The 24,016-nt window shown below is 41.7% G+C and overlaps 1 protein-coding gene across 1 annotated transcript in view; it reads left to right on the top strand.

The window, feature by feature from the left end:
• Positions 1 to 1,604: 1,604 nt before the first annotated feature.
• LOC119726858 (carboxypeptidase D-like) overlaps positions 1,605 to 24,016 on the top strand; it is a gene marked incomplete at its 5' end in the record, with an annotated part of 44,829 nt that continues 22,417 nt past the window's right edge. The window contains 13 exon segments of the mRNA XM_038198712.1: positions 1,605 to 1,860; positions 1,863 to 1,931; positions 1,934 to 2,524; positions 5,761 to 5,903; positions 8,400 to 8,569; positions 9,812 to 9,972; positions 13,715 to 13,885; positions 15,275 to 15,466; positions 17,490 to 17,767; positions 18,647 to 18,749; positions 19,969 to 20,111; positions 21,433 to 21,599; positions 22,842 to 23,073. Coding sequence (XP_038054640.1) covers positions 1,605 to 1,860; positions 1,863 to 1,931; positions 1,934 to 2,524; positions 5,761 to 5,903; positions 8,400 to 8,569; positions 9,812 to 9,972; positions 13,715 to 13,885; positions 15,275 to 15,466; positions 17,490 to 17,767; positions 18,647 to 18,749; positions 19,969 to 20,111; positions 21,433 to 21,599; positions 22,842 to 23,073 — 2,676 coding nt within the window.

Genomic DNA, 24,016 nt, shown 5'->3' with positions numbered 1-24,016 from the left:
TTGGGGCTTTGTTTTCATATTCCTCGTTTATATCACAACTATCTATACCATTATTGGGAAATTGTTACGTCTAAGAAATAGACAGATACTTTAAGGGCATCGAAGGGGCACTTTTATGCTCGAGGCGAGGGGGGCACAGTTATGGCCGGAAAAGGGGCACTTGGGAAAATCTGGGGGGGGGGGGCAAATGCCCCCCAGCCCCCCGGTTCCGCCGCCCTGTCTGGGGGGCAAACTACACGTTCTGCGTTGGAGTTCGTTCAACTCCTGGAAAGTTGCTCCGCCTTTTCCATCCATGTCACACTGCAGATTGAGGCAGTCCCCAAATTCGAAGGTTCGATATATAGTTCGGTAGTCCGAATGCACCAATTTCCCATAAGAGGGGTAGGTTCAATACTACGAAAATTCAGTAATAAGGTTCGTTAATCCCATCCGAACATTTTGATGCATTAGTCAGAAGGTTCATATAGCCTTTCGCCAATTCGTGGCTTTAACCGGCATTATTGCATGGACGGAGTGCTATAGTGGCGTGAAAATTACAGCGTGGCCGGGTTCGGGGCCCGCTCGAGGGCCCGAAAATCTTTTGGCTTGTAGATGCTGATCTGTGGTGCGATCTGAGGCAACTTCTGTCCACTTTACCATTTTTTTTGGAGGAAATTTCACCTCTCCTGTTTTCGTGAGGGTAGAGTCCATCTAAGGTAAACAATAAAATTAACAGAAATTAAAAATGACAATGATGGGTCAGAAACAGTGGCGTAGCCAGGAATTTTTCAGTGGGGGGCGCTGGGGGGGGGGGGGGGCTGGAACATTTCATGGGGGGGGGGGGGGGGGCGTCATGTAGATCAATGATAATTTTTTTAGAAACTCAAAATCGCCCCCCCCCACGCCCCCCCCCCATGGCTACGCCACTGGTCAGAAATGTGGTCAACAACCGAATATCTATAAAGTAAACTTCAGTCGGCCTATAAGAACAACGGAACGACAAATGCTACGTCTCACTTGGAGACAAAGTGAGATATGTACTGTCATTCGACAGCAAACTGGAGTTAAGAATGTCATTTAAGGTCAAAGTGGAGATGGCTGGGCACTGGCTCGTAGAAGTGACAACAGGTTAACAGAATGATTAACTGTGACCTCACAGCTTGAATGGGTACGACATGGGCGAGCGGACAAGCAAAAGACAGGTCAACTTGCAAGATGATTAAGAGGGCTACATCAGAAATTGGATGGATAGTCTTTTTTTATAGTTAGACGATTACACAGACAAGGTAAAAAAGATATCACTAGGGTGACAATGGTCATCAACTGGGCCTGGGGTGGAGCTACCGGTTGCCCCACAAAAAGGGCTATTTATTGGCTCTCTTAATTAAACGACCAAACTTTGTAGGGATAGGGCGGAGCGAACTAGAGACGTAAGCATAAATTATCATAAGTCTCCTTTTTGCCGGTTGTGATACTGCTGCTCACTGGATGTCTGTTTACTGAAAGTACGCCCTCTATCCATTTCCCTCTTCGAAAGCCAGATTACGATCTCTGTGATTGGCTGGCGGAATTCGGGATTATGGCCAAAGCCTTGCAGCTGACGAATTAGGTAATCGCTTATTTGATCTACATACTACCAGCAGACTAGCTCCTATTCACAGACTAGACACGGAAGCGATTTCTCTGTGGACATGGCGTTGTTTACCGCGACAAAGTCGCTCATAATTTTGACGATTTTAACGATTTTGCTCTTTTGTTTGAGCACAGAGGGAAGACTTTCGCATCAAAGACTCCAGGAGGCGCAAGTGGACACTTCAAACTATCACAAGCATGCCCAGTTGACGAGTTTGATGCATCAATATGCTACCGACTATCCGACCATAACAAATTGCACAAAGTCGGGAGCAGCGTGCAGGGCCGCGAGTTGTGGGCCTTGCAAATCACCGATCGGCCGGGGAGGTGGAACCGGGTGAGCCCTGGTTCAAGTACGTCGGTAACATGCACGGAAACGAAGCCGTTGGGAGGGAAATTCTGATATTCTTAATTCAATATCTTTGCCAAAGTTACGGGATCGACGATCGAGTCACAAATCTTATCGACAGCACAAACATTTTCATTATGCCGAGTATGAACCCGGATGGGTTCGAAAGTGCCACGGAAGGTGACTGCACGTCGGCGAGTGGCGGCCGGCAGAACGCACACAATAAAGATCTGAATCGAAACTTTCCAGACCAGTTTCGGTCAAAGGACCCTCCCCAGGAACCCGAGACTTCGGCCCTGATAAAATGGATTGAAAGCTACCCGTTTGTTTTGTCCGCAAATCTTCATGGGGGTAGCGTCGTCGCAAGTTACCCTTTCGATGATTCCGCACAGCATAAACGAAGTGGCGTTTACAGTTCATCACCCGACGATAAGGTCTTTGTTATGTTAGCAAAGGCCTACGCTGACAACCATCTCACAATGTCTCGCGGTCCTGCTGAGTGCTACTCCGGCGAATCGTTCCCCGGGGGAATAACTAACGGAGCTCACTGGTATGATGTTCCTGGTGAGTATATCATTGTTGGACACGAAGCAGGTCGTTTCGTACCCAAGTCGTTTTGTACCCAAGTTGTTTCGTACCCAGTCAATTATGATGCACAAAGGAGATTAAGCCAGTCATGCAAACCCGCTCCTGTGACGTCATTGACGCGAAGCATCATTATCAAGTTCCCAGGGATTAAGATTGCGTCCTACATAACTGGCTGTCTGTTTCACTGTCAATCATTCTGCCTCAGAATGTGTATTAAAACTGATGAAGTCTCGACCAATGCGGTGGCATTCACGCACAGTAGCTACAAAATGTGGGCCCTCTAGCGGCAAAAAATCCTTTGGAAAACACATTTGGTTTTCGTTTTTATGAACGTAATCATCTTCCGATTCGCCCTTAAAGATTGTTTTCCCTTTTTGAATTTTTAAAACATATTGAAAGAATATATTACACTGGAATAACACAATAAATCAATTTAAAATCTATCGTATTGGGATCTACATAGTTTTTTTTTTTTTCATTCAAAGGAAAAACCTTATCCCCTGGAGAATATACATTAATAGATACATATTTTGTCCCTTTTATTTCAATAGAAAAGGATTTGGAACCCTTTGTCATGTGTGCAATGAATCTTGGGTACGAAACGACCTGGGTAACCAAACGACTTGGGTACGAAATGACTTGGGTACGAAACGACCGACACCCGTGGGACACGATCCGTGACTTGAGCTTTCACACAGAAAAATGCGTTTGCGTGATCGGTCAGACCAGACCAGAGTTTTGAATTGAAATGATGAGGTGATTGACCAATGGCAGCACGATCGCCAACAGAATGGTGCGATCGATTATACATGTATTTAGCACCATCCAATTGGGGAGTAGTGCAAATCCACCAATTGCACCAAACATGCGTACGTAATTATCAAGTCTGCTGCTGACAGTGATACCATGGTCAACATTTTGCTGTTCTAAACTTTTTTCATCCAGTTCCATTTGTAGTGTATTTTGTTGATTTAATAACAAACCCTCCCTCTCTGGCTGGCAATTTCAACAAGACCAGCCCAGCAGTCGAAGTAAATCAAGCGACTGTTTTTAACAGTTGAGTGCTCCCTGCCTTCATAAAGCAGGATTGACTGGCTGTGATTGTTATGAAACCTGATCATGGAGCTATAAAAAAGAATAAGGAAAGCCAGCTGTGCCTACCAGTCACCTGCTTTTGTCTGTTGATGGAATTTGACTAAGTCAAAGTGCCTACAAGAAATATGATCTGACTGTTGGTGGCTAGCCTGTGTAATAATAGGCATGGCAGGGGAAGAGGATTGAACGTCTGACTGTCTGTGACTGATCAAACAAAAGGAGGGTTTCAAAGAATGAAGTCATAATAAAAACTGCATTGTTTTACAATTCGTGTATTTTTTTTAGCGTCCGTGCGATAAAGTTTTCTTTGGAACACATTTTGTGCAATTTTCTGAAATGTATGAAAACTATTTGACATCCTCTTTTTGGTTAATTTTTTTGAAAAGTGCACTTTTTTGTACATTAACATTTTCCATACTTTTTTCTGGACAACTGAGGGCATTGCTGCAATGTCATTTTGGGAAGACAATTCAGTTTAGGGGGTTTCTGTTCAAATTGTGAACACAAAATTTGCTCATTGAAAACATTTGTTCTTTAAACAATGAATAACCAAAGACAAGACAATTTGTAATAGCAAAATATCAAAAAAATTAGCAACTTTTTGTGCTGAAATAGCTGTAAATTGAGGTTTCCGGCCAGAATGATATCACAGTTTTACTCATGAATATGCAAATTTGCATTAGTTTTGCTCATGAATATATGCGAATTGTCATTAGCATAAAAACCAAAAAGGCAGCAAAATACCCTTCAAAAGGGCAAAAACGCACCTTCCCAAAACCTCCAAATTTCTCTTTGGGAAATAGAGGATTTGCAGGATTGAGGCTATATGGCAAAAGTGTGTTAGGCCAAAAAAAAAAAGTTTCCGGTTTCTGGTATGGAGCTTGCCCCAAAAGTGGTGCGGCGACGCGGCTTTTTTTTTTTTTTACCTGTTTTTTGGGGTTTTTTTTTTGGGCTTCAAATGTCGGCTGATGACTGCAAATGGTGCCCGACTAAACTTAGTGCAAATATATGGGAGTCCAGAGAGGCCACATAAATCTTATTCTCGATCATAACCCCATCTAAAAACACGTTAAAATTGTGCAGCAGCAGAATTCCAGTCAAACCAGTGAGTTTGGCGGTTTTGAAACATCATCTTGTATTGAAAAAAAAAACTTTTTCATTTTGCCGACGCGCATGGCTACGGCGACGCGCGCGCATACCAGAAACCGGAGACTTTTTTTTTTGGTCTAATGTGTCAAGGTCTTAGGCCAGATCTTGTAATGTTTATGCTCGGCCGTGCACGAATTTAGGCCTACATTATATACATGAAATCCTCCGCACTGCTCCAGGATATGTCACTGGCTCTGCCTCAACATTTGACAGTGATTGCTGGAGGATTTTGCAGGATTGAGGCAGTGGTCACCCATCCGAGGACCACATTCAAGAAATAACGGAGGATTTTGTAGGATTGAGATCGCATCCTAGCCAAAATGCCTTGGGAGTTGGGGTTAAAGGGAAAATACAACATTTGCAAACCTAAAAAAAATAAAACTACCAAATCATTTTGAAATACCTTGCTGGACTGTTAGTGAATGACAGTGTAAAGCATCCTGTAAAATCATGGCACCTGGTATACTGTCATTTTCAAGAAAAGTGGTATTTTTGTATCAATTTCCAACGCTGATCGGCCGATCAGCGTTGGAAAAAACTGGCTTTTTTTCAAATACTGGCCCAATTGACCATCGCACTTGTTTGCAATCGATTACAAACCTATGAACGGGTACGAGCCAGCTAGACTGGTTCCTTGACCTTACAATTCCCCAATGTATGTAAACTGCTCTGTTTCTTCTTATATGGAGTCAGGGAACCAGACTACAGGGAAATGATTGTTTTTCTTGGTTTTTATAGCATTTTCAAACCCAAAACCTCAAAAAAGTCAGTGTAACTATATTTGCTATATATTTCCAACCCCCCAATTACATCCATTTCTGAAAATTACAGTAAAAGCAAATGATGTATATTCCCTTTAAAAAAAATGACATCGCATTTAACCAAATGTTGTCAAACTTTGACTGGCAAAAATGTAGTAAGCAGAATGCACTCCCTAACTTCTACTTTATTTTCTTCTCAATCACAAGGGGGCATGCAAGACTACAACTATCTGCACAGCAATTGCTTTGAGATCACCATTGAGTTGTCGTGCTGTAAGTACCCGTTGGCAAGCCAGTTGGCAACTGAGTGGAACAACAACAGGGAGTCACTTCTGGCCTACATGGAAATGGTGAGTTAGTTAAGGGGCCCCAAAGGATCAAACGGTAAAATTAATGTGTGGCCTACTGGTGGTAGACATTGGACATTCGCAATACAATAATGAAGCCGAAATCAGATTTTCTGTAAGAGTTTCATGATCGTATAAAAGGGATTCACAACTTATAGAAGTATGAAACTTTGAACATTAGAAAACAAATTTTAAGATTGTCTAACCGCCCGGAATCTTTCAGAAGTTTCTTTGCCAAAGTGGAGGAATTTGGAGGATTGAGGTAAAGTGCCTTACAGATTTTGCACATTGTCAAGGTCTTGGGCCGGACCTTGTGTTGTTTTTGCTCAGCCATGCATAAATATAGGCCTGGATTATGCTCGAAATCCTCTGTACTGCTCCAGGATGTCACTGGCCAAGTCTCAACACATTGACAGTCACTGCTGCAGGATTTTGCAGGATTCAGGCAGTAGTCACCCCTCCGTGGACCACATTAAAAAAATAATGGAGGAATTTGCAGGATTGAGGCTACATGCTGTTTTTCCATGAGGCCAATTGGAGGATTTTGCAGGATTGAGGCTACACCCTAGCAAAAAGGCCTAGGGAGTAAGGTTTATATAATCTTTATTATTGGGATTGTACATAATGTGTACAACTGTTTCAGGTTGTGGAACAAGCCGAACAATTACCATATTATTAGTCTTATTATCATGTGTTGTCTGTTTGTCCGTCAGTCTGTCATTGGTTATTGCTGTGTTTCATTTGTACTGTCTATTGGTTGTCTGTTTTTTTCTTCAAAACCCTTGAAATCTTTTGCTTTCAGTTTTGCATTTACATAAATAGGCATGCCTCTTCGGCTTTTCAAAATCATATCTTCGTCCTTTACTAACTTTTTACTGTTCGCTTAATGCTTTTACTTTGCTTTTGATGAAAATAATTGTTCTTGAAATTGTAATTGAAAAAAAAAAATTGATGACCAGATTTTCTTTAGAAGTTTCATGGTTTTATAAAAGGGACTAGCGATTTCAAACAATGAAGGGGAAATAAAACAGCAGATATTTCTTACAAGGAATATCGGTGGCCCAGTTTGACGCAAATTTATTCCGAGTTTGAAATGAAACAGAATTACATGTCTTTGTGTACCTGTGCATGCCAAATATGAGACTGTGAAATTTGCAGGTACATGTAGACCTGTTTTTATACAAGGCCAGTACGGCACAGGAACAAATTAATTACTTTCAATCATACAGGCGAAAATACCGTTGCACACGGCACACAGTGTGGGCGTCCTGCAAACAGTAATCAAGTAGAAAGACGTGTAGATTAAAAAGTATCAACTGAAAAAAAATGAAATTAAAAGATGAGGGTATTTTTTAAGGCAGTGTATATTTTGCCGGAGACGGCAAACCTTTAGTAAACGTTAGTTTGCCGGATATGCACTGAACATGCGCAGTTACTGTTTTTTTGTACTTAAACATTTTCCGGTGACAAGTTTTAGTCTGGCTCCATGCCAAAATTATCGTTGTTACCTCGTATTCACAAGATGGGATTCAGACCATTTTATAATTTCGGACTTTATTTCCCTTTTAAAAAAAATCCTCCAGAGCCACAAATCTGAAAAAGAAAATGTAATACTCTGCAAAAAATGTTTGAGACATGTTAAAATAATAAAAGAAGAATATTCTTATTTTTTGGGGGATGAGAAAAAAAACTTTAAAATGTGGTGCGGTCGGAATCGAACGTGAGTCATCCCGCTTACTAGAGCCTTTGCTTAACCATGACACCAAACGTGCTACACAACTTTTGGTGGGAATTTAATACATCTTATAATTCAGCCCTATTTTAAAGAGTACAGCGCCCTCTGTTGATATGGATTGCCGCCGGCAAACCTTTAGTAATCGTTAGTTTGCCGTCATTACCTCCGGCAAAATATCCACTATCTTTTTTAAATGCTTTCTACCATATCTGTACTCATTTCTGTACAGGGTAAGTTAAAAAAAAAGAAACCAATTTCATGCTGACACATTATGAAACAAAGCATACTTTGATTAAATGAGCGTGTTCTTCCACTCATTTGTAAAAAATTGAAATCGATCCATGCTGTTAGAATGCATATACTTTACTAAAAGCTTAAAGAATTGGAACGTTTCTACTTTCTGCGCCTGTAACATTACTTTTTTGATCAACGTATTTTTCTCTTTAAGGTATGGTCCCCCCCCCCAAAAAAACCTAGTTCTGCTTCCGGTTTCCCTACCTACCCTATTCTGACAGCCCCTACCCTAATTCTTTTATTGGAGCCGAGAAATAAGAAAAAAACACCCAAAACCAACAATTTCTACCTTTTACCCTTGACTACACTTCAATGCCACCATGCGATCGCACAAAAAAAATTGCCAAACCCCCCCCCCAAAAAAAAAATAAATTCCCCACCTACCTACCCTATTTTCGGAAGCAGAACTTTTTTTTTTTTTTGGCCTATGTGTGATTGTTTACATATTTCTTGTTTTTGTATCACAAAAGGTACATCGCGGTGTCAAAGGCTTCGTGTACGATGCCGTGCAGCATACCGGTATCCCCGGTACCCGCATCGTTGTGGACAGCATCCTACACGATGTCACTACGGCCCAGTTTGGTGATTTCTGGCGGCTGCTTACCCCGGGGACGTACACCATATCAGCTCATGCCGACAGGTAGGACAAGAAATTTGTTATTTTTTAGAATGATGCAGTTTTTGTGCAGTGAAAATATTGAGGCTTCATATTAAGAGCGTAAATATGTAATTTTGGAATTATATTGATATGTCCACTTTTATTTGAATTACCTGCGATTCAAGTCTGGATCTGAATACCCCACCCCATCCCCCCTCCCCCCCCCTCCCCCCCCCCCCTTACCGTCCAAAAAGGAATTTCCACACTAGTTCAGGTACATGCAATCGCACAGTGTTCAGAATGAATGTTGCAATCTGACGCTGCTGTTTTCTTAATATTTCATCTTAACCCTAACACCATAGCATATTTTACTAGAAACCATACCCATCCAGGCAAATTCCAACACCCACATGGGAAATTGTACACACACACTGTTGGACTTAGTTTCTGGAGGTATGCCAAACCCAATGTAAAAAAACCCATCAGTTTAGGGGTACTGTACCTATCCCAACAGATTTCAACAAAACCTGCTGTTGGGCTTTGATGGGTTGGGTTCGGTTAGGGTTAATGAAGGTCAGTCATTGCAAAAATGAAAATAAGACATGTATCCTAGACAGAGAAACATTTCCAATTTTGTTAGGAAATACTTTATAAAGGAATATACATCATTTGCTTTTGCTGTAATTTTCAGAAATGGATGGAATTGGGGGGTTGGAAATATATAGCAAATATAGTTACACTGACTTTTTTGAGGTTTTGGGTTCGAAAATGCTATAAAAACCAAGAAAAACAATCATTTTCCTGTAGTCTGGATCCCTGACTCCATTTAAGAAGAAACAGAGCAGTTTACATACATTGGGGAATTGTAAGGTCAGGGAACCAGCCTAGCTGGCTTTTACCCGTTCATAGGTGTGTAATCGATTGCAAACAAGTGCGATGGTCAACTGGGGCCGGTATTTGAAAAAAGCCAGTTTTTTCCAACGCTGATCGGCCGATCAGCGTTGGAAATTGATACAAAAATACCACTTTTCTTGAAAATGACAGTATACCAGGTGCCATGATTTTACAGGATGCTTTACACTGTCATTCACTAACAGTCCAGCAAGGTATTCAAAATGATTTGGTAGTTTTATTTTTTGATGTTTGCAAATGTTGTATTTTCCCTTTAAAACAAATTTGTGGACTCTACATAGACTTTGTACACAACTGCTGTTGCAACATTCAGGTTGCAAACATCAGGTTGCAACACTCTTTCTCAGTGTTCTTGTTCATTGTCTGTTTCAGCTACCGGCCAGGCGACGCGCAGACGGTGGTTGTGACCGACGGGGAACCGGTGGAATTGGAATTCTTCTTGGTTCCGGAAGGCAGTGAAGACCTGCTGGACCTGAAGGCCAAACAGTCCGGCGATGCAGAACAAGAAATCAACGAAGAAGAAGAAGACGAACGTGAGTATGCAAAGCTTGTCACAGTGATGTAATGACAGTGACGGTGACAATGACTGCGATGATGACAGTGGCTACGATGGTGTTGGTGACAGTGACGCTACAGTGACAATAACAATGACAGTGGTGACAGTGAAAGTGAAGGGGATGATGACGATGATGGTGACAATGATGGTGGCAAAGATGGTGACAAATGTGGTGACAATGATGGTGACAAAGATGTGACAATGATGATGACAATGATGGTGACAATGATGGTGACAAAGATGGTGACAATGATGGTGACAATGACGGTGACAAAGATGGTGACAATGATGGTGACTATGACGGTGATAATGATGGTGACAATGATAATTACCTTGGATTGAACATTTGGGAGACATTCCCATAGACTTGTGCACAAAATTGTTCAATCTTAAATGTGCCCTAACCCAATATTCCCCTATCCTTTTCTCACGAGTTTCGGTATGTTTACTAATTAAACCACGAGCAACAAATATGACCTGGTTGCGACAGCAAAATTTTGCCTCTAAAGGGGGGCTGTGACATTAGGGAGTCATGAAAATGTCTTCCTAATACCGATGTCTCCCACTGTTTGAAGAAATTACGATAATGTGTCTCCTTTATGGTACCTTTACACGTATAGTTATAAGGGGTATAATTTATAAAGTGCACGTATCCACCATTATTGGTGCTCAAGGCGCTACATCATTATTACCCTGCTCATTGGGCCAATGAAACATTCCAAGTACCATCTCAGCTCCCTGGGGAGTATACAGCTCGATGCTGCTATTTCGGCGCAAGGCAACCACACAATAACCATCTCTGCCCTCACAGGTACCCATTTACTCCTGGGTGGAGAAAAGCAATGAGTGACAAAGTGCCTTGCCCAAGGGCACACGCGCCATAACCCCAGGCCGGACTCGAACCCACGACCTGCGGAATTACCCGCAGACCACAAATTCAAAGCTCCAGACCACGAGAACGAAGATGAGAAGGACACTGACGAAGGGCATGATGATATATGGCGTTATTCCAGTGTCTCAAATTGCCTCACAATTATTACCCCTGTTCATCATGTCATGAAATGAGTTTTTTGCAGCAAGTCAGGCTAACACAATCTGTTCATTACACAGGGTGGGGGAGGCAATTGCAGTAAATTATCTTGCCCAAGAACACAACCACCAATCTGTAGTATGACACACTTAACGACCCTTGTTCGTACAGACCCTCAATAACACTTTTAAGTAGTTGCCTTAGGAATATTCTCTAGATCTTAAATCCATTTACAAGTGGACTGAGTGCACTCCAGATATAAGCATCTCTTCAATTCACACTATTTTGAGTATTTGCTAATCAGGCTTTTCATCCTCGAGTTCACGTCCTCAAAAAACACTCTAAATGGAGTGTTTGTGTATGCTACGGGCAACAAAATCTCTCTGTGAGCAAAATCATGCAAAGACATTGGTCTGTTGGTCACATCTAGTATATATGTGTGTGCCAAAAATACTGAATATTGGAATATATATATATTTGAATATATTTGAATATCTCGAGATGATGAAATACGATTAGAATGTTGTTTTATTTGTATACCATGGTTTTATTGTTTATTCATAAATACCTAATACAGTTTACGCATTCCTATTGGTCGAGAGCCCGTCACATGGCCGGTCTTAAACGGATGATAAAGAAATGGCTAGCTGGTCTTAAACACTTTTTCAGTGTCACAATAAAATGTGGACTCCTAAAAAACCAGTGCCTCTTATCGTTTCATTGGTTGAACGTTCACAATCCTCACGTAGGCAGGCGCAACACTACCAGGGAGTCAGAATTTTATAGTTCTAAATTCAAAACGCAACGCCCCAAGTGCGTTCTGCGCGACATCGCGCAGAACACGATACGTGCGCGTCAATCTCCATAAAAGGGTTGTTTACATCTCACTCGCCAGCTGAACACTCATTATTTTGCAAGAGGGATGTTTCAAAAAGCATAAAGTGAATTTGTTGAACAAAATCGGGATGTTTTGAATGAATTATATGATTTTTTTTATTGAAAAGGTATTTATGAATGGGAATAAATATGTGCTCCGTCGGTATTTATCACTCTGTTTAAGACCACTTAGAGTCTGGGTGTTCCGGCTCGGGTAATTATCAGCACCCAGACTCTAAGTGGTCTTAAACAGAGTGATAAAAACCTCCGGAGCACACATTTATTTCCTTATCAAATGCCACACTTTTGTAGCACATGATTGGAGCTTCTATGAAGAATATTAGCGTGAATTTCTTCTTTAATATCAGCAGAGATGCCAACCATTACTCTCTTGAGTAATTATTAGGATTTTGAGGCATGTTACTGCTCTTGAAAATGCCAGCTGTCCTGTACGCCAACATTGTGGTTACTCTGAAAAGTACTGCGGTTACTCTGCAACTTGACTGTTGTCCTATGTATTTAGCATTACTCTTTGCAGGAAGAATCATTACTATTTTGTAGTCTGTAAAGTTGGCATCTCTGAATCAGTCGAACATCAGCCGTTCCGCTGCCTGTTTTTTGTATTATTCTTGAAAGCCTGTTGTCAAGTTTTGACAAGCAGAGCAGGCCCACGCCTAGGCCGAAAATTTGTGTATGATAGTCCCAAAACTTAAGGTATTGTAAACATGGAAAACAAAAAAAATAGACTGGCACCTAAAACAACCAGTCCAACACAGCTTCAGTACTGCATCAATCAACCATGCCAAAAGAATTTAAGAAACATGTGGCATGAAGCGGGAACTAGTCTCAATTTACTACACATTTCTCCATAGTCAAGCCACCAGACTATTGTCACTGAATGAAGAGGTCAGTCTTTCCAAATAGTTGGACCATGGTTGGACATGTACCAGTCTAGTATTTAGCTCCATTTTGAAATCACTTGACTTCCCTCTCATGTGCAAAATATTGAAGAAAAGTCTCCTTAAAAATGGAATTGAGTCTGCAAACTTGGTTGGTGAAATACTGAGGACATTTTCTTTGCCCCAGTGGAATTTTTGGAGAAATTTGCTGGCTAAACTGTGAGTCAAGTGGAAAGATTTAGTTTTGCACGTTTCAGAGCACTCCAGAGCCCTGTCTGGCACACGCCAATCCCGATGCATGGGTGTCCAGTTTGTTCAGGAACCAGCGAAAAATGACCAGTGACTGCAATATCAATATTATTGCAGTCATCCGGGTACTTTTATTGACAAAATATTGCAGTCATCCAGGTATTTGTTACGAAAGCAAACAATATGCTGATTTTTTTTTAACACTGGAAGCCTGATACAAATAATAATGGTGCTTAGGCCCAAAAAAAAAATAAGTTGGTCTCTGGTCAGCGCGCGCGTCGATTTTAATCATGCGCGTCAATCTTTTTTTTTTTCCAAAATGTTCTGCGGTAGCTCCAACAGCGCCCTCTATTTCCGCACCTCCTCAATTTTATTTTACCAAAGAGCACCAAGGAATGGGAAATTACACCAAGGCAAATGATCGAGAGCACCAAGGCAAATTATGGAGGACACCAATGTACATGAGGACATCAAAAAAGCAAAATAGTACCCACCTTGTCTGTACAATCCAAGCTTGAAGAAAAGAAAAAAAGAAGCCGCGTGGCCGCGTCGATTCCGGAACTTTGCTCTGACCAGAGACCGAATATATATTTTTTTTGGCCTTATTTGAAAATGCACAGTCGTATTTCAGCATGTGTTTTCTAACTCTGTTTCTTCCTTTTCAGTGGAGCCGGTGGTCTTCGAATACCACCACTATGAGGAAATGAAGACTTTCCTGCAGGCCTACGCCGACCGGTACCCACACATCACTAGCCTGTACTCTATAGGGACCTCCGTGCAGGGACGGACGCTGTACGTGATGGAGATCAGTGATAACCCAGGACAACATGAACCAGGTGGGAACGCAGAAAAAGGGACATTGTCACATGATATTTGTTAAACCATCCCCCCCCCAAAAAAAATAAACAATATAAACTGAGACAAAAGCATCCTACTGCTAATGTGGAGTATGTTAAAGGGAAGATACAACATTTGCAAGCATCAAAGAAACGAAATGATCATATTATCACGAAATACCTTACTGGATTGTTAGGGATTGACGGTCTAAAGCATCCTGTAAAATCGTAGCACCTGATGTGCTGACATTTTCAAGGAAACTTGTATTTTTCCAATGCTGGTCTTTTTTCTCAATAACTGCTTCTAATTTTTCAAATTACGTTATTCTGCAGTTTCTTTGCAATTGATTACACACCCGTGAAGTTGTACAAGCCTGCTAGACTGATTCTCTGACCTTACAATTCCCCAAAGTCTATAAATTTCCCCGTTTCATCTTACATGGGGTCTGGGAACCAGACTACCAGAACATGATTGGTTTTCTTGGTTTTCCAGCATCTACAAGCCCAACAAGTGACACAATTCAGTTCAACAATTATTTGCTATATCATACTAATCCTCCAAATCCATTTATTTCTGAAAATTGCAGCAAAAGCAAATTTTTGTACATTCCCTTTAAGTTTTTTTTTTTCAGTAGAAGGATATATGTACGTGTCGTTCAACAATTCTGATATTTACTTGAGACTTATTTCAGAACTGTATCTCAAGTTAATAGATAAAAAACATGAAAAACATCTTTTGAAGTACTGCAATTTTTTCACATTCCATTTCGAAAAATGTTTTGAAAGACACCAGTCAAATTACAGCATGCGACACCCCTCCCCAAAAAAAAAAATAAATAGGGCTTATATCTATATATTATTAGAATAAAAAAAAATAACAATAAGGCCAAACAAAAAAATACTCGGTCTCTGGTCAGCGCGCGCGTCGATTTTAATCATGCGCGTCAACCTTTTTTTTCTTCAAATTAAACACGGAAGCTACAACAGCGCCCTCTATTGCCGCACCTCCTCAAATTTTTGTACCAAGGAGCACCAAGGAATGGGGAAATTGCACTAAGGCAAATGATACAGGGCACCAAGGCATATTATGGAGGACACCAATGTATAATGAGGACACCAAAAAGCAAAATAATACCCACCTTGTCTGTACAATTCACGCTAAAAAAAAAAAAAAAAAGCCACCCCCCCCAAAAAAAAACCGTGTCGCTGCATCAATTCCGGAACTTCGGTCTGACCAGAGACCGAATATTTTTTTTTGGCCTAAAGTATATTTAGATTTTTAAAAGTTTCTATTAAAGGGAAAGCAACACACCTTGATGATTACTTAGTAATTTTTTATTGATATTTTAAAAGATAATTTCACTTTTTTTTTTTATGTTGTTTCTGCAGGTGAGCCAGAGTTCAAGTACGTCGCTAATATCCATGGCAACGAAGTCGTAGGTCGGGCCTTGGTTCTCAACTTGATCCAGTTCCTCTGCGAGAACTACGACCGGTCTGCGGAGGTGACGGCGCTGGTGGACTACACGCGCATTCACCTGATGCCGTCGATCAACCCGGACGGCTTTGAGAAAGCCCATGAAGGTGAGTTTAACAGGCAGGGCATGCTTCGGGTTTTACTTCATAATGCTATTCAATCAGTGTGTGCTATCCACTATGACTTATGGATCAGAAACTTGGTCATTAACTAAAGAACTTGAACAGAAACTCACAACAGCACAGAGAGCTATGGAAGATGTCATAGAGAAAGTCAGCGAAGCAAAATGGAGATGGGCAGGGCATGTAGCAAGAATTCAGGATAATAGATGGACATGCAGATTAACAGATTGGCAAGCACGAATGGGAAAGCGAAGGAGAGGAAGACCAAAGAATAGATGGAGAGATGATATAACTACATATATGGGAACAGCGACTTGGACTAGGACAGCCAGAAACAGAAGTGATTGGAAACGTCATGAGGAGGGCTTCATTCGACAGTGGATGGACGTAGCCTGATAGATAGATAGATAGATAGATGTGTGAGCAGTATTTCCTAACAGATATCTGTCACATGAAAAGTGTATGACATGCCCACATGCGTTTGGGCTCCGAGTGCAAGTCAGTGTTGTCTTCTTCTTCTTCATTCATTCATTTTCATGATGACTTGATGAGTTGGGCCCAACTGTCCCTGTCGAGCATAGTGTTGGAAAGGGATGGACCACTCAGACCAGTTTCTAGCTCCATGGATGTTTTCAGGGTCATGTTTGGACGACCTTTCCGTCGAGGGGCTTCAGGGTTCCAGAGGAGAACTTGACTAGCTGGCTCAGTGTTGTAGTCGAGTACTATTTTCCGAGTACCGAGTACTGCTGAGTACTTAGGTTACCGAGTACGAGTACCTCCAAGTACAAGTACAGGTCTCCGAGTACGAGTACTTGTAAGAGTACTTGTATTTCCGAATACAATATGGCAAATGGTTTATTGTGCGTTATTGGCCCAGACTCAGTCAGAGCGATATACAGACCCACTCACGACATGCACAGAGAAAAATCAACAAACTTCGATTTCAAACTGAAAGTATCGATAATATAAGGCCGTGGTAAGTCAAGCTACACCAATTTTTCCCCCGAGTACTGCTTTTTGAGTACGAGTATTTTGATGATCGAGTACAATTTCGACATGTCGAGTGCGAGTACATTGCTGCCCGAGTACGAGTACCGTCATTTCGAGTACGAGTATTTTGACATTCGAGTACGAGTACGAGTACGAGAACTCCAAAAAAAGTACCTGAGTAGTACTCAAGTACGAGTACCAAGTACGACTACTACAACCTTGGTGCAAGTACCCCCTCAACGGTAAGGAAGGGAGAGTTGGGGGTGACCACTGGGAGAGATATTCGAACAAATTGCCGACAACACCTGATGCTCACGTGAATACGCTATGGCTTTGCGCACATCAGAATAAAATTACATGTAGTTGGGCCCTACGCGCGCGAACCAGTACGCGCATGCGGTGTGTTCCGTCCACAGGGTTCCCGAAAGTGGCAAGACAGCGCCCTCTCTTGTTTGCGTACGAGGCTCATGATGATGTTCAGTTTCAGTTTTTGCGTCATTCATCTTTGTGCGTGTATTGCTTTTCAGAAAATAGAACATGCTGCATGTCGTAAACACGAATATCAGATTGACTTATGCGTATCACTTTTTCCGTAATCGCGTATGTAAACATACCGAAAGTGACGACGTCACATAGGAAATCAACTAGAATTTTTGATACCTGATATAGTAAAGTGGTCTGCCTAAGGATGTAACTTGTCCAGTGGCTGGATTCGAACCCCCTACTTTGAACAGAACCCTTCAAATATCTTGAACAATTCTGTAGCCATTTATTCTAAATTTGCATTACCATGAGTTGCTGTGATGTTACATCTCCAGACATCTCTACAAGTGTTGTGTTTTCTGTTCTCCCAAATGTGATAAAGTGGCTTGCCCAAGGACACAACCTGTCCAGCAAGAGGATGTGAATTCTTCACTTTGTCCAGAACCCCAACGACAATTTGAAAACCCTACAGCAATTTTGTCTTCCTGTGCAATAATGGCGTATATTTTTTCTTTTTACAATGGTAAATTTGCAGGCGATAAAACGGGCGTTATGGGTCGCAACAACGCCCACAACGTGGACCTGAACCGCAACTTCCCGGACCAGTACGGGTCCAGCGAGGGCAAGCTTCAGCCCGAGACCCGGGCCATGATGCAGTGGATCCGGTCCTACCCCTTCGTGCTGTCGGCAGGTCTCCACGGGGGGTCCCTGGTGGCCAACTATCCCTGGGACGACAACAAACCGGGCACCAGCGGCTACAGTAAATGTCCGGACGATGCCGTCTTTATTCAGATCACCGAGGCATATTCAATGGTAGGCGTTCGTTTTAAACAAAAAAATGTCTAAGTGTCTGAATTCATATCTGGAACGAGTTCCGGACACGTTGCGGACATTGGATCGGGTATAAGTTGCAGGATTCTGAACAACTTCCCCGCAATCTTCCCGCCATGAAGTTATCAGTATTGATGAGGCAAGCAGTTGCTGATGAAACTTTCTCCGGAACACGTCTGGTACAAATACAGAGCTTCTTCCGGACAAAGTGAATGATTCCACCTGCAACTCGTCCAGAACTCGTCCCAGATATGAATTGAGGCGGGCCCTATATACAACATTTTGTTTTATACAACACCTGAATAAATCCCTGTCATCTGACTGGTGAATCATTGATCACATGTCATTGAATTATTCGTACCAACGTGCGCGTGGCGCGCAACGCACAGTGCAATGTAAGTACTATTGCACTGTGAATAGAACTTCCATTGCACGGTGTCACTGCTGCTGGTGGTGGCGCTGTTTCAAATCGAGATAAATTGAATATGATTGTTCTCAACCTATTGAACAGTTTGCATTAATATAAATATAATGAACTTGTCGAACTTTTTAACAGTTTTTAACCTGAATATATTGGCTTTTAAAAGTCAACCAATCAGATGACAAGGAATTTTATTCAGGTGTTATATAAAACAAATAATGAATGTTTCACGTTCGTGCAATGGAAAGAATAATTTCATGAGGTGACAGATGAAATGTTCCATTCCACTCGGCTTCGCCTCGTGGAATCGAACATTTCATCTGTCACCTCATGAAATTATTCGTACCATTGCACTTACAAACATTCATTATTTGTATAGTATCCACTGTACCTCAAGAAGACCATTTGATAACCATTTCTTGGTTTTTTTTTTGTAACAGGCACATACCACCATGCACCGCGGCCATCCATGCCCAAATCTCTACCCTAACGAGAGCTTCAAAGAGGGCATCACAAACGGAGCTGAGTGGTACAGCGTTGCCGGTAAGACTTGTTTTATTATTGTGGGACACGGAATAACATTTCCAACTGAAAGGTGGTTGTAAAACGTGACGGCTGCCCAGTTTTTTTTCTGTGCATTACCGTCGAAATCCAGTTACAAGACCCAAAGGGTACGGGCTCCGTGCGTCGACGAAAGACGGCGCCCTTTTACCTTGCAACAATGTCCCATGGGCGGGACATTTGGCTGGTTGGCGCGCACTGTTCCTTGTGTGTGACGCACGTACACCAGGGATTTGTACTATGTACACGCAGTGGCCGTGCTTCGCGGCAAATGAATTGCAGTCAGGCAAGATGGCGTCGGTCGGTCACCCCCAACTGTACTCTCATTGCCGGTGAGGGAGTACTTGTGAACGGAGCGGATAGTTATGCACCCTTCTTTAGATTTTGAGCAATTTTGTTGAGTCAAAAAATAAAATTCACAGAAAGCAAGTGCTTGTTGCTAGTGGTGTGTATTTACGGGTAGTAGGGGATCGGATACCCTATTGAAATAAAATCGGGTACCCGGGTATGCGTAAAAAAAAAACTTTGAATTTTGAATCTCGGAAGTTGTCTGAATGGCTTTATAGCTTTACGGTATATACTGCAAAGCATTATAAGGCCAAACAAAATAAATAGTCGGTCTCTGGTCAGCGCGCACGTCGATTTTAAATCATGCGCGTCAACCTTTTTTTTCTTCAAAATGTTCCGCGGTAACTCCAACAGCGCCCTCTATTGCCGTACCTCCTCAAATTTTTTACCAAAGAGCACCAAGGAATGGGAAATTGCACCAAGGCAAATGATCGAGGGCACCAATGTACATGAGGACACCAAAAAAAGGCAGAATAGTACCCCACCTTGTCTGTACAATCCAAGCTTGAAAAAAAAAAAAGCCCCCCCCCCCCAAAAAAGCCGCGTCGCCGCATCAATTCTGGAACTTTGGTCTGACCAGAGACCAAGTTTTTTGTTGTTTGGCCTAACATACATAAACGTTTGTTTGTTTTGGTTTTCCATGTAGCCTGGTTTTCATGTTGAAAAAAATTCCCCACAAATGATATTCACTATTTGAAACCTTTTCTTTTTTCATAGTGCGAGAAGTTACTAAAGTAATTTGTGAAGTTGGTTACGGGTACCCGATCCCATAATCTGAAACCGGTTCCTGACATCAGTGGTCAGGTACCCGGGTTGTTGCTCCTTATTCCTCCTATCATTCTTAACACTGCAGGCGGGATGCAAGACTGGAACTACCTTCACAGCAACTGCTTTGAGATCACCTTGGAGCTGGGCTGCGTCAAGTACCCAAGGACCAGGGACCTGCGGAGCTATTGGAACGCCAACAAGGTCGCCATGCTAGCCCTGATTGAGGAGGTGAGCTTCAAGGATTACGCCATCTTGATCAATTTACTGATCTCTGTACACTGACTAGATTGTGCATGTCCCCATCACTCTGCACATAGAAGTGAAGCCGCATGCAAGTCACTTTTTAGGTCTCCAATGGCTGCTGCTATATACATTCAGCACATACAATATAGACCAATCCGGGCACGCTATCAATCCTATCAGAAAGGCCTCCTTCAATTACATTGTGCTAGCTTTTGTTCAGATAATCCCTCATGGGGCAGTTGCTTTGTACAATAGCTTGCACAATGGTTTCTGCCTTGACGGAGGCCATGTGAGTGCACTAGTGACCATGTGCCCAGATTCGTCTATAGCTTGGTTTATCAAAATTGTATGCACAGAAATGTATGCGTTTTAGGGGTGCACGTTCGTAAATAGGCCTAAATCCCTCCGCCGAGCTCATGAATAAAAGTTGTAGCCTCAAAATATTCTATATTAGAGAGTTCGGAGAGCCATAACATTAGGGAATTGAAGAGATATGGCAATGAACCTCTGGCCCGGACTTGGGGCTTCCAATTCTGAGCATTTTGGATGCAATTGGGCTCGAAAGTGGCGCTATTTTGCCATGTTGTGGAGGGATCGTTTTTCACGATGGCTACTTTTCCGCTTTGGGTAAAATAGGGGTGGTCTTCTTTGGGTGAGAATTTTCGAAAATTCAATGGTCAACCCACTAAAAAATGAAAAGAACATGAAAGATGACATGTTGATCATTATTTTTCTGTGCAGCTTAAATACCTGTGAGAGTTCTGAGTATTTTTAAAAAGAATTGTGAAGTATGGGCATTTAGCGCTGGTGTCTATGGGTATTTTAATGCATGGGTGCATCCTATAGGCCTCTCAAGATGGTGCCCAAGTGACTTCAGCTTTTGATCTTGACCAGCCCCGTTGCCTGCTCTTGGTATTGGGGGGGGGGGGGGCACAGTATTAGTTAGGGAGCACACCACATATAATTACATTTATACATAAAATTTTGATACCTATTGTTTTTGCCAAGGGGGGAGGGGGGGGGGGCGAATTGCTTGCCAGGGGGGCCGGCCCCTCTGGGCCCACTTGCCTTAGTGATGGGCCTGATCTTAACATGCATCACAGTCAGGCAACTTAATATCTGCATATATTAAGATTTTATACTGAGTGATATATCAAAATAAAGATTAAACAATGCTCTTTCCAATGCATGTGGAAAAAACTGAGACATTTTTCACACAGGAAAAACCAATTGAGCCTAACAAAATGTAGAAACTAAGAAAAATTGAAACAAATAACACTCTGGGAAATTCTCTGTCCAATCTCAGGTCCACAGAGGAGTGAAAGGCTTTGTAGTCACCCCTAAGGGCAAAGGCATCGTCAACGCCACCATCAGCGTGGCGGGGATCGATCACAATCTCCTCACAGCTGTGGACGGTGACTACTGGCGGCTGCTGGTACCCGGCACGTACGAGATTACTGCCTCAGCTGATGGGTAAGAAGAGAGGGCATCATTCAAAATACGACTCAGCAACTTTGAAACTGAATTAAAGATCCAAAATATTGTGTTTATGTTTGTTCTGTTTTCTCAAAATCTACAGCGTTCACAGAGCTAAAACTTCATCAGGTTTAGTTGTTAAAGGGAAAACGCAACATTTGCAAACATCAAAAAATAAAACTACCAAATCATTTTGAATACCTTGCTGGACTGTTAGTAAATGACAGTGTAACGCATCCTGTCAAATCATGGCACCTGGTATACTGTCATTTTCAAGCAAAGTGGTATTTTTGTATCAATTTCCAATGCTGGTCGACCGACCAGCGTTGAAAAAAAACTGGCTTTTTTTCAAATACTGGCCCCAATTGACCATCGCACTTGTTTGCAATCGATTACACACCTATGAACGGGTACAAGCCAGCTAGACTGGTTCCCTGACCTTACAATTCCCCAATGTATGTAAACTGCTCTGTTTCTTCTTATATGGAGTCAGGGAACCGGACTACAGGAAAATGATTGTTTTTCTTGGTTTTTATAGCATTTTCGAACCCAAAACCTCAAAAATGTCAGTGTAATTATATTTGCTATATATTTCCAACCCCCCAATTCCATCCATTTCTGAAAATTACAGCAAAAGCAAATGATGTATATTCCCTTTTAAGCACCCGTCTTTATATTTTAGCACTTTTGTTGCTTCAAATGAAAAAAATGAAAAAATGACAAACGATCTACCCTACCTTTTTTATAAAAACAGTGAAATTGCTTTCCTGGTGTAACAAAACAAAAAATAGATTTCATGAACGTGTACGAGAAATCACACAAAAAAGTAGATTGGACTTTTACATTAGGGTCAGTCCATCAATGGGGGTCCAACTTTTGTATTGTGTTCCTGTTACATGTGTAATTTGCCATGGAAGTATCATTAAAATTGACTTCAAACTAATTTTTATTTGCTTGGTAGGTACTTTGCTTTACATAATCAGGGTTGGAGATAAAAGGTATTAAAGAATGGTCGTGAATTAAAAAATATTGTTTCAGATGTAACAGGGACACGAAAAAAGCTGCATTTGTGGCCTGACCATGTACACTTAATAATTTTTTCAGTAAAAACCACCAAGTATAAAAAGAATGTAACGAACCATACCAATATATAGACATATCAGCGAGCAACTTTTATTAGTCAGATGGATTACAACATCTTGCACTGAAACATTCTCTGCCTTTTTTTTCCCTCAAAAGATTCGTTCCTCAGACCCAGACCGTCACGGTCCAAGAGGAATGGGCCGTAGATCTGAATTTCACGCTGGTACACAGCGGGGAAACGGCGCCGGATAAAACCCCGCTCAACACCGCGCTGTCGGACCAAGAGTGGGCCCAGACGTTCGACTTTGGCCTGCCCCAGGACTCGGCAGACTACCTGTCCAATGAGGCGCTGGCTGCCAAGATGACGGAACTGGAGGCCAAGTACCAGGTATGGAGGCATTTTTGGCCGAGTTTTTACCCCAAATCCAGGGTTAGCTACATGTAGTCGATGCTTGTGGGTCATTCTATTATTTAGAGTTCCAAAGTGTGACATCTTTCCTGTCCATTGTGGTTTGTCACAACGTCATTAAGAGTGACTACATACGGTTGTTGGTTTGTTTGTTGGTTGAGTAGGTATTTTGTTATTCATAAGGCCCAAAAAAAATAGTTCTGCTTCCGGTTTCCCTACCTACCCTACTCTGACAGCCCCTACCCTAATTTTTTTATTGGAAAAATGAGTAAATAACACCCAAAAACCATCAATTTCTACCTCTTATCCTTGACTACACGCAGAAGCCTCCATATGATCGTACACAAAAAGAATTTACACACAAAAAAATTAAACAAAAAATTAAACAAAAAAATGTCCCTACCTACCTACCCTATTTTCAAATGCCATGTAATCGGAAGCAGAACTTTTTTTTTTTGGCCTAATCTAGACTTTCAAGTATTCCTACTTTTCCTACTTTTTTTTCTATTTTTTGTTTACTTTGCTCCTACTTTTCCTACTGTTTTCTTGAAATTTCTACTTTTGTCAAACTTGTTTGCCCCAAAACTCCTAAAAAATGAAATCTCATTGAATATTTTTCATAACAGTGTTACACACTGTCATATGTACGTGTAAATCACACAATGAAGGGCTTGGGCGCAGGAGTACTGCAACTGTACTTCCAAGAGCTTAGTTGAGGATGGAGCACAAGTGTTGTGAGTACCAGAACATTCCAAATGAGGCTTATGATGCAGTGGACATATATATTAATGAAAAGTACTCCTGAAAGCCTGCAAAAGTCCTACTTTATCCTGATTTTGTACTCGAAAGGTAATTTTCCCTGTTTTTTTTTATTTAAATTTTGATCATACTGTTTTCCTACTTTTTCTCCTGGGTCTGCTTG

The sequence above is a fragment of the Patiria miniata genome, unplaced genomic scaffold, assembly GCF_015706575.1.
Source record: "Patiria miniata isolate m_02_andy unplaced genomic scaffold, ASM1570657v1 HiC_scaffold_2, whole genome shotgun sequence".
Classification (NCBI taxonomy): domain Eukaryota; kingdom Metazoa; phylum Echinodermata; class Asteroidea; order Valvatida; family Asterinidae; genus Patiria; species Patiria miniata.
This window is presented reverse-complemented; position numbering and strand designations above follow the sequence as displayed.